Below are 10,641 nucleotides of genomic sequence, written 5' to 3' on the forward strand. Positions count from 1 at the left end.
AGTATACAGATAATTATAAGCTCAAATTGGGAAGTAACAGTCAAAGGGATAAAGGACTCATAGGCTACGCAGACGCAAACTGGGCAGAGTCTAAGGCAGACAGAAAATCGAATAGCGGGTACTTGTTTAAGTATTATGGAGGCACAATCAGTTGGGCTTGCAGGAAACAATCCTGTGTGGCGCTGTCATCCGCTGAAGCAGAATACATCGCGTTGAGTGATGGATGTCAAGAGATGTTATGGCTGACAAAATTACTGCAAGACTTCCAAGAAAATATAAAGCTACCAGTGAAGATATACGAGGACAACCAGAGCTGCATCAAATTGGCCAGCAACCAAAAATTCAGTAAAAGATCCAAGCATATTGACACGAAGTATCATTTCGTAAAGGATCTAAGCAAAGGTAACAAAATTTTACTTGAATATTGTCCAAGTGAAGATATGCTTGCAGACATGCTGACAAAAGCGATACATCAAGTGAGGCTCCGGAAACTGTCAAAGGCGAGTGGACTGGTATCACCTAACGATGAAGATGACGTCATTGAGGAGGAGTGTTCAAATTAGGAGCCAAAAGCTACAACGACGCCATCTATGGACGAGCGACGTTACTAACACGAGACGTGCACGGGGACTTACTGCGTGCGCACCTACCACACACACACAATCATCTCCCCAGAATCAAGCTCACGATTCACGATATTACACGTGTTTTCTCTAAGTATCTTACAGAATAAAGCTCAGTATTTTAATCATAATCTTTGTACGGAGTTATTCACTGCCCTACAGCAATAGCCAACAGGAATATTTTGTCTTTCAGAAGAAATACATTAACTTGCTAGTTTTCTTCTAGAGGTACACCACATATTTTTTAAAAGATTTAGTATTAGTACGAATACTATAAAATTGCGTAAGGAGCCTTAAAGAGAAGCGTCTCCTTACCTGTGTAACACGGTTGTCTTTTCGAGCGCTCTGCTATCTTGCCTTCTAATATTTTTCTTCTTCATCGGTTTTACTTTCTTCTACAATGTTTATGGGCAAATCTAAAAATGTTGAAACTTCTTTATTGAATATTTTTTCTCAGAAGTGTCTTCTTTTAAGAATATTCAATGCATCTAATTTAATCTGAAGGACTTTTGATATAAGATATTAAAGATTAACTTAAAAATATTTGGGTTTGGAGGTAATTCCCAAGGTGGAGGTAATATATATAGTTCATTATTTCTTGTCAAGAAGATCAACTTAGAATAATGAAGATGGGTTGAGTTATCACATTTATAAAATTTTGCTTTGTTCCAAATTGATTTCCTTGATATTAATTCTGATATTTGTTCATCACGTGTGTGTGTCCTGCTTTAAGCAGATATTTTGTATTTGACTGTTTAAAGCGCGTCACTAACCTATATAGGGGTGCGTTCCGTTTCACGCATGGATCGCATGGACGGGAGCGCATCGCATGAGCGCATGGGTGCGTTCCGTTTTTCTCATGCTCTTACTGCGCATAGAGAAACGGAACTGTTATGATGCGTTTCGTTTGACTTGAAAACAAACATGGTGGAATCCGTGGAATAGTCCGTTGTCATTCTTCACACGATCGACTGTATTGTGCGTATTTTTGTTTGGACAATATTTGTAGGGTTTTTTTGTCTCCTCTATAAAATCTGATTATTAAAACTATTTGAAAAAGAAGAAAAAGAAGACATGGCGAGTGATGTGCTCTTTGTAATGTTTCCTATTTTCAACCAGATTGATGAAGATTTTCATGATCAAACTTCTTCATCATGTAGCAGTGAAGAAGATTATGAAGAAAATGATGACATGAATACTTTTTGTGCCATATTGATGGTACATGAGACGCGGGGTGAAATTTCTGCAGTTGAAAAGTTGTCCGATTATGTGGAACGAGTTGTTCCAGGATACTCCAAAATAACTTTTAAACAACATTTTAGGTTTGTACAAATGTATTTTCTCTCAATGATTGATAAATAACAAATCTGCCATGTATTTGACTTTGAGTTATGTTGCAGAGTGTTTCCAGAGACATTCCAACTAGTTTTGATGCTTGTAAAACCAATTTTGAATAGCATCAATGCTTGTGGAAGGAAACAAATATCTGCAGAGAAGCAACTTTTAATTACATTATGGTTTATGGCTACTCCAGATTCATATCGGTATGTATAATATTTGATTATGTTAAAAATGCAGCTGTAAGCCTGCAATTTTATTTAATGTTTATCACCGTTATCAGATGTAGCGACTGACTATTGAATGAAGAATTTCTATAGTCTCTATCGATCCCACTCAGCATATAATATTGAAACAATGACAGCAATGTTTCAGAAATATTACATGCTGAGTGAGATGATTGTAAAGGTGCATTTAGACCTTGGCGACAGTTTCTGCTTTCTGCTATTCTGTTTACTATTGCAGCATGAATTCTGTTTAGTTTTTGTCTACTTTTTACTTTTCTGCCAAGGTTTGAATGCGCCCTAAGAATTTTCTACCTGATAGCTAATCGCAATCCATCTGACATAGTAACAAACGTTAAATGAGATTCTAACCTAGTTCTATCATTCTGTATTTAGGTCTATGTGCGTCAAGTTTGGTGTAGGAAAAGGTACTGCATGGCGTGCTGTGAGGCGTGTAATTCACGCTCTCCACTGTCTAGCGCCACGTTTCATAAAATGGCCAAGAGGAGAGGAAGCTACTCGCGTGATCGAAGAGTTTGAAAGAGCAAAGAATTTTCCAGGCGTTATTGGGGCAATTGATGGTTCCTTTATAAAGATAAGAGCTCCTAAAAAAGATGCAGCTTCTTATGTCTGCAGGAAAAATTTTCATGCTATTCACCTCCAAGCTGTATGTGATGCTCGAAGCCTATTTACACATTGCTATGCTGGGCATGTGGGTTCTGTGCATGATGCACAAGTTTTTAGGAATTCTCCTATAGCTGATTTTATTCAGAGGTCACATGAATATTTTCCTGCAGATTCTCATCTTATTGGAGATGCAGCTTATACACTTCATTCGCATGTTATGGTACCATTTCGAGATAACGGACACCTAACTGCAAGGCAAAAAAATTTCAATTACTGCTTATCGTCTACTCGCATGGCCATTGAAAAAGCTTTCGGGCTTTTAAAAATGCGGTTTCGCATTTTACTAGACTGTCTACCTCTCACTGATGTGGCCAAAATACCACAGTTTATTATTGCATGCTCTGTAATGCATAATATCTGCATACTGCAAAATGATATTATAGACGATGTTGTAGTTTGTTCCAATGATGGGAATGATGTTCCTGATGTCGTAGCAGCAGGTGCAGATGTGGGTAATCAAAAAAGGGTGAAAATTATGAATGAGTTGAGAATGAGACTTGGAAACGAAAATAACTAGACAAAAAAATGGTATCAGTAACATGCAGTGAATGTAAATACTGTAAATATTGTAAATACTTTAGTGAGTAAATATTGTAAATACTGTAAATATTTAGTGAATACTGTAAATGTTTAGTGAGTAAATATTGTAAATATTGTAAATACTTTAGTGAGTATAGTTTAGTTAGACTGTTGGAGCTGTCTTTGTATATTTCCAACTTTTCTTGTCTAACTTGTTTTTGCCTATTTACCTTTTTTCAGCATACTTCTTCTTTCAACATTTTGTGAGATTTCGTAGTAAAATTTGCAACTATGTAAAGCTACAATTACATTTTAATTTACGTATAATAGTGATAAGATATTACTGTACTATATCTAATTGTAAGATCTTACTTTAGTTCAACCTTACTCAAACATGAAATAAGATGACTCGATTAACTGGAGGGGACGGGGATTAATCCGATCGAAACATTCATTTTATTATATCCGCAGTTTTATTTGAAATTCCGGTGACTACGACTATCTCTCTTCGGAGACCGCTCATATACGCACGCTCGCTCACACACACGCACTCTCGCTCAATACATACGCTCACTCACAATTACTGCTCGCCGCACTCTACGCCGAAGATGGTCGTCAATATATAAAATGTACGCGGATATGTTGCAATTCAGAGACTACTAATAACCTAGCTGTTTATCAACGGCACAGCATATGAAATAGAGAGATACATTTACGTGGCGTTCGAGTCATTCCAATCCCCGAGTACGTGTGCCGGTTATGATTCCGAATTACATTAAAGACCGTGAGATACTCATCTGTGTACTCGGATTAGATTATACGGCGCTTCCCTCGTTGGCTCTCTCGCCTGTTCCGGGGACCCTCGCTACCTTTTCCTCCAGTCGCAGGTAAAATGCTGGACGGGCCGTATTGAGCCCCGCAGTCAGTTCGATCGCATCACAATCCGCGTTCCATAGATCCTCAGACCGCTCGGTCGTCGTATCAAGGCCCGTATTTAGAGTATGCTGTCTGGGCCCTTCGAAGGTGTGTTCAGCTCGGAGTCCCCAGAACGAAAGAGAACGAGGCCGATCTTCGCTCAGTCTCGTCGATCATCGCGGATCGCGGATCGATGGGCTTGCGCAGATCACCCGTCTCCCATTTCGGGAGAACCATGGGGTGGTGGATTACAGCGCGCTCACATTATTACACCTCACAATGCCCCCCCCCCCCTTTTATGGGACACACCTTCAGCGTGAGGGCCATAAACTTATTTTTCTTTTTACAAATTTATAACGTATTTCGTGATTAGTCACTCGTCAACGCCGTATTCCTTCCATTTTTCCATCAAAACACCGACGCGAGATCCAGTCATACCGCATTCAATCTCACACTCATACCGATAACTTACATATATCATTTCAACATTATTGTTACAGTGTTCGCATAGACACATCGTCAAGAGCGGGCCTATTTCAATTTACATTGTTTTTCGTTTTACAACATTATCATCCAATATTCTCGCAACTTACATCTATATAAACGTTCTAATTTCAGTGTTCGCATACACATCGTCAATGTATCTTATCCTACGTCCAAACCTTCCAATATCAATAGTGTTCGCATGTACACATCGTCGAAATGTCCTTGAGAGACTCTCTAATCATCACGCAAAATATTAGGACGAGAACTTGAACAGATACTTCCTTATCTACTTTTCGCGGTCTTCATCTTTTCCAACATAATACTTTCGGAGATTGAGACGGTTATATATACCTATTTCTGCCTGCTCGTTCTTTGGGTCAACGAGTGCAAATGCATTCTCTCCTATCCTTCGAATTATTCTATAGGGACCCTCAAATAAATGGAAAAACTTCCCGATTACCTTATCCAAAGCATTTGAGAGATGTTTTACTCTTAATAGGACTAAGTCCCCAACCGATAATTGAACCTTCGATTTACCTCCTTGTCTTTTGCGATATTTGAAATTCTTTCTCATATTTTCTCTAGCCATCGTAATTAGGTACTCGTGCAAAGGTTTCTCACTCTTGGGAAATTGAACGAGCCTGAGGATTTCGTCTTGAACGGAATGACCAAATTGCAACTCATAAGGTGACAGTCTCGTACTCTGGTGGGCTGTAATATTTAATATTTCCTCGATTTTCGGTACAAAATTAGCCCACTTTGTATGTTTTTCCGCGCATAACGTTCTAAATAATCGGCCTAACTCGCGCATCACGCGTTCTGTTGGATTTGACTGCGGGTGTCTGATTGAACTGTATAAAACTTTAATACCTTCAGCTTCGAGTCGCGTTTTCCACAATGCGGACGTGAATTGGCTACCGTGATCTGACAGAATACGCTTTGGCTTTCCGAATTTTGGAATAAAGATATCCATAATTTTTTTTACACACATACGAACAGTTGCTTTTTTCATTGGATATAAATTCACGTATTTTGTAAAAGCATCTAACATTACAAATATATATTGCATCCCTCCCCGGGCCATCGGGAGAGGGCCATAAAAATCAACGGTGACTAAATCGTTTGGTCCTTTTGATTCGATAAAGTTATATTCTCCCTCCATCGATACCGTCAAATATTTTACTCGTTGGCATAGATCACAATGCAAGACAAACTTCTTTACTTGTGCCGGCATACCTCTCCAATAATAAAATTGTTTCATATATGCGATGGTTTTATAAACACCCGGATGACCTAATTTAGAGTGTATCTCCTCTATTAACGATCGTTGCATTTTCTTTGGTATTACAATTCTCCAGTTTTTACTACTCCTTTCTCGATGAAACAGTATATCGTTATACACAACAAAGTCAGCATACCCCCCCTTCTCATCAGCAGCATCAATGTAACATCTTATTTTTAAATCATCACGCTGCCATTCGCTCAACGCCTTGATGCCTCGAGCGAAATTGGCATCATAATGGATCATGGCTATTACATTCAGCGATGTTTCCTCTTTACTGTATGCGGGAGAGAAACATTGATGCAACGATGAGATAACAATTTGCTCCTGGTATTCCTCCGCAAACTTTCCTTCCGGATTTCGACTGAAAAAGTCAGCCACTACGCTATCTACACCCCGACAATACGTCACCGAAAAAGAGTACTGTTGCAACAACAATATCCACCGCATAATTCTACCACTTTGAAAAGCCGCGGACTGCAAAAACGTTAGACTTTTGTGATCTGTTACTATCTCGAAGTGTACACCTATCAAATAGACCCGAAATTTCTCTACTGAATACACGATCGCCAGGAGTTCCTTCTCCGTAGTAGTATATTTAATTTCCGGACGAGATAAGCACCGACTCACTAATCCGACTATGTTATGATTTCCTCCCCCATCAACTTGATACAAAATTCCTGCAATTCCTCGATCACTCGCGTCTGTTTGTAATTTGAAGGGCACTCCTGGAATAATATGCTTCAGGGTTAAACTTTGATTAAGATTTTCCTTTAACTTTTTAAACGCTACTGAATGTACTCGTGTCCAATTCCAACTTATATCCTTTCTCAGCAATTCGCGGAGTGAATCTACTGACATACTGTGTCTCACATTAAATTGTCGATAATAATTACACACCCCTAAAAACTGTTGGAGTTGTTTCTTGTTTGTTGGTTCTTCAAAATTTATAATGACTTCAAGCTTTCTTCGCTCCGGCGAAATACCTTCCGTTGACACCTCAAGTCCGAGAAAGGAAACACGTTTTTGAAAAAATACACATTTTGGTAACTTTAAGGTGAAGTTATACTCAAGGAGACGTTTAAAGATTCTTCTTAGAACCGTAATGTGATCTTCGAACGTTTTAGTGCCAATTATTACATCATCAATATAACGAGATATAAACTCGTCGAACTCCTCCCTCAACGCGCTACTTAATGCTCTTATGAAACCACTACCGGCGGTCTTTAATCCGAATGGAACTCTACAGAATAGATATGTTTTGAAATCGAACAAAAACGCGGTAAACGGTCGCGATGATTCTTCTAATGGCACTTGCCAATATCCCTGAGTCAAATCTATTTTTGAGAACCACTGAGCATCGTGATACTTTTGCGTTAATTCATTTATTAACGGTGGTGATTCTTGATCATCTTCGATTACCTCATTTATGCCTCTCGCGTCTAAGCAAACCCTAACAATACCATCTTCCTTTTTCACAATTCTTAACGGATTACAATACGGACTAATCCCCCTCTCAATAATCCCATCCTCGATCATTTTCTCGATTGCTTTTCTCGTCGGCTCGCGTAACGCATACGGAACGGGGTAACTATGGCGGATTCTTGGTTGACGGATGCCGGTCTTTAGTTTTATGCGGTGCTTGTATCCCCTCGCACAACCCGGCTTGTCCGAGAAAAGTGAACGAAAATCTTCTAATATTTCGCGGAAAGTCCGTTTTTGGACGCCGTCAAGTAAGGTCATTCCACACGCGATCTCTATCGGGTCTTCCAGCCCACCTTGTTTACACTCAGCATTCTTATCTTCATCTACCAGAGCATTATTACCTATATTATTATTCTCACCTATATCACTTTTATTACATATATTATTATTATTATCACATATCTCATCACATATATTATCATTACACCCATTATTACCATCACATATCTCATTATCCATATTATTATCATTCTTTTGTACCAATTCGTATATAATTGTTTCTTTATCATTTTCTTCAACCCGATCGCTCCTAATCACTTCCATTATCATCTGATCCTTTATCTTATTACAATTCAGTTCTCCCCCCCTATCTTCCTCTCGCGTTATCTCATTTGAACTATTCACGCCATTTGTTGTTTGGTTATTATCCCTCTTCGCGTCCACTTCACACATTTCTATCACATATACATATACCGTGTCGTTTCTTTGAGTGCAAACAAGCGTTTCCATCGCATCCCGCCCGAACATTACTGACGACTCCGCTAACCGTCTCCCCTGTATTTCTATACATTTCCGCTTATAATCCATGATTACATTATTCCTCGATAGCCAATTGTGGCCCAAAGTCACGTTTGATGTTAAATAGGGTACGACTAAAAAAGAGTCCTCGATCGTGATATCCTCGATTTCTACTTGAATAAAAATTTGACGTTTAATTGGTGTCGACTTTTTACCGATCGCGGTCGAGACCATCAGATTTGTCACGGGTAATTCTCTTATTCTGTTTTGTGACATTAATTCTTTATAAAATGACTCCGACACCGCTGACACCTGACTACCCGAATCCAGCAATGCCATCATTTGCTGATTATGTATTCTAACTCGGACATGTGGACATTTAGCCAATAAATTAACGCGATCGCCATTATCTTGGTCCTTTTCTCCTTCAATTCCGCTAGCCAATTCATTCACAAAATCAAAATCCTCCCGATGCGATGACGGACCGGTTTTCATCGCACCGATTTCTAGTTTAAATTATTACTCGATTCGTTGTTACTAATTCTAGTGCCGAAGTTATCTCTATCCCTTCGTGTATCCGCTGGCGGAGGATAACGCGTATCAGGTAACCTGAAGTCTCGCAAACCGCTTCGACCACCCCTTCTATAACCCGAATAATAATCCTCGTTCCGATATCTGTTGTGGAATCTATTGTTTTGATACCTATGTCTATTATGTTCCCAATGCCCTTCACGCGGCATTGATCCCTGAGTGCTTATCTGTCTTATGTTCGGGCTCGCGTATCTTTGTTGACTACTTTCCTTTTCCCTTCGAATTCCATCCAAATTCGCAAGCGTTTGCACGATCAAATTCGCGTCATTATAATTAATGGTTACCATCGTTTCTTTTATCCAGATGGGATACTGTTGGATGATTTTGTAATTGATTTCGTATTCAGACAATTTGGGAATGAAATATTTCGCTTCTTTAAGCTGACGGTAGTAGTATGTTTGCAACGAATCCCCCCCTGACTCGTACCGTCTCTCCATCCACGCGTTTTTGAAATGTACGCGAGTCGGCACGGAATAGAATTCCTCAATGAATTGCTCTTTGAACTCCTCATAACTTTGAATATCCGCATTTCGCAAGTCCATCCACAGGCTCGCCCTTCCCTCTAACGCGTGTTCAACGATTACCAATTTCCGATTCTCTTTCACGTTCTTCATTTTAAAGAATTTTTCTAGCCCCTCCACAAATTCCATCGGATTTGATGTAATTTCGTCTTTAAATTTCGGCATCTTAATGTCTAAATTACAATTTTGTAGATTACTAACTACCGTCGCAATTTCTTCAGCATTTATAGAGTTTCTACTTCCCTCATTGTTGGTAGCCTGATGAAGGACATTTCGTTGTTGCTGTTGACATTCAGCGTTTATCCTCTGCATGGCCTCCAAGTCTCGTCGCGTTCGCTCCAATTCCTCACGTAGTCTGTTCAAGCTCTCCTCCTTTTCTCTCGCGTCGTGTCCGTTACTTTCATTCGTGTTAACGGATCGATCGTCTGGAATTATCGGCATTTTGTCTTTTTTTCCTGTGAAAGTGTACTTATTAAATTTTTGCTTCGCTTTTCTGCCGGATTTTGTTAGATAAATACACGTCCCATCATCTGCCATTCACAAGCATTTACTTAGTTTATCGAGCCCCGTTGTTGGGCGCCAATTTGTAAGATCTTACTTTAGTTCAACCTTACTCAAACATGAAATAAGATGACTCGATTAACTGGAGGGGACGGGGATTTATCCGATCGAAACATTCATTTTATTATATCCGCAGTTTTATTTGAAATTCCGGTGACTACGACTATCTCTCTTCGGAGACCGCTCATATACGCACGCTCGCTCACACACACGCACTCTCGCTCAATACATACGCTCACTCACAATTACTGCTCGCCGCACTCTACGCCGAAGATGGTCGTCAATATATAAAATGTACGCGGATATGTTGCAATTCAGAGACTACTAATAACCTAGCTGTTTATCAACGGCACAGCATATGAAATAGAGAGATACATTTACGTGGCGTTCGAGTCATTCCAATCCCCGAGTACGTGTGCCGGTTATGATTCCGAATTACATTAAAGACCGTGAGATACTCATCTGTGTACTCGGATTAGATTATACGGCGCTTCCCTCGTTGGTTCTCTCGCCTGTTCCGGGGACCCTCGCTACCTTTTCCTCCAGTCGCAGGTAAAATGCTGGACGGGCCGTATTGAGCCCCGCAGTCAGTTCGATCGCATCACAATCCGCGTTCCATAGATCCTCAGACCGCTCGGTCGTCGTATCAAGGCCCGAATTTAGAGTATGCT

General features: G+C 39.8%; 1 protein-coding gene across 1 annotated transcript; it reads left to right on the forward strand.

Moving 5' to 3' along the window:
* The first annotated feature begins 2,585 nt into the window (after nt 1-2,585).
* Nucleotides 2,586-3,516, forward strand: LOC139785472 (putative nuclease HARBI1). Its single transcript, XM_071724628.1, has one exon. It carries the CDS (start codon nt 2,586-2,588, stop codon nt 3,387-3,389), a length of 804 nt encoding a protein of 267 aa, XP_071580729.1. The 3' UTR covers nt 3,390-3,516.
* The last annotated feature ends 7,125 nt before the right edge of the window (nt 3,517-10,641 follow it).

The sequence above is a fragment of the Temnothorax nylanderi genome, unplaced genomic scaffold (genome assembly GCF_030848795.1).
Source record: "Temnothorax nylanderi isolate EJ_2023f unplaced genomic scaffold, tnyl_v1.0 TNYL_tig0810_pilon, whole genome shotgun sequence".
Lineage (NCBI taxonomy): Eukaryota > Metazoa > Arthropoda > Insecta > Hymenoptera > Formicidae > Temnothorax > Temnothorax nylanderi.

Excerpts from the sequence above, each read along its gene's own strand:
- LOC139785472 (XM_071724628.1), top strand. The coding sequence starts at position 2,586 with ATGTGCGTCAAGTTTGGTGTAGGAAAAGGTACTGCATGGCGTGCTGTG.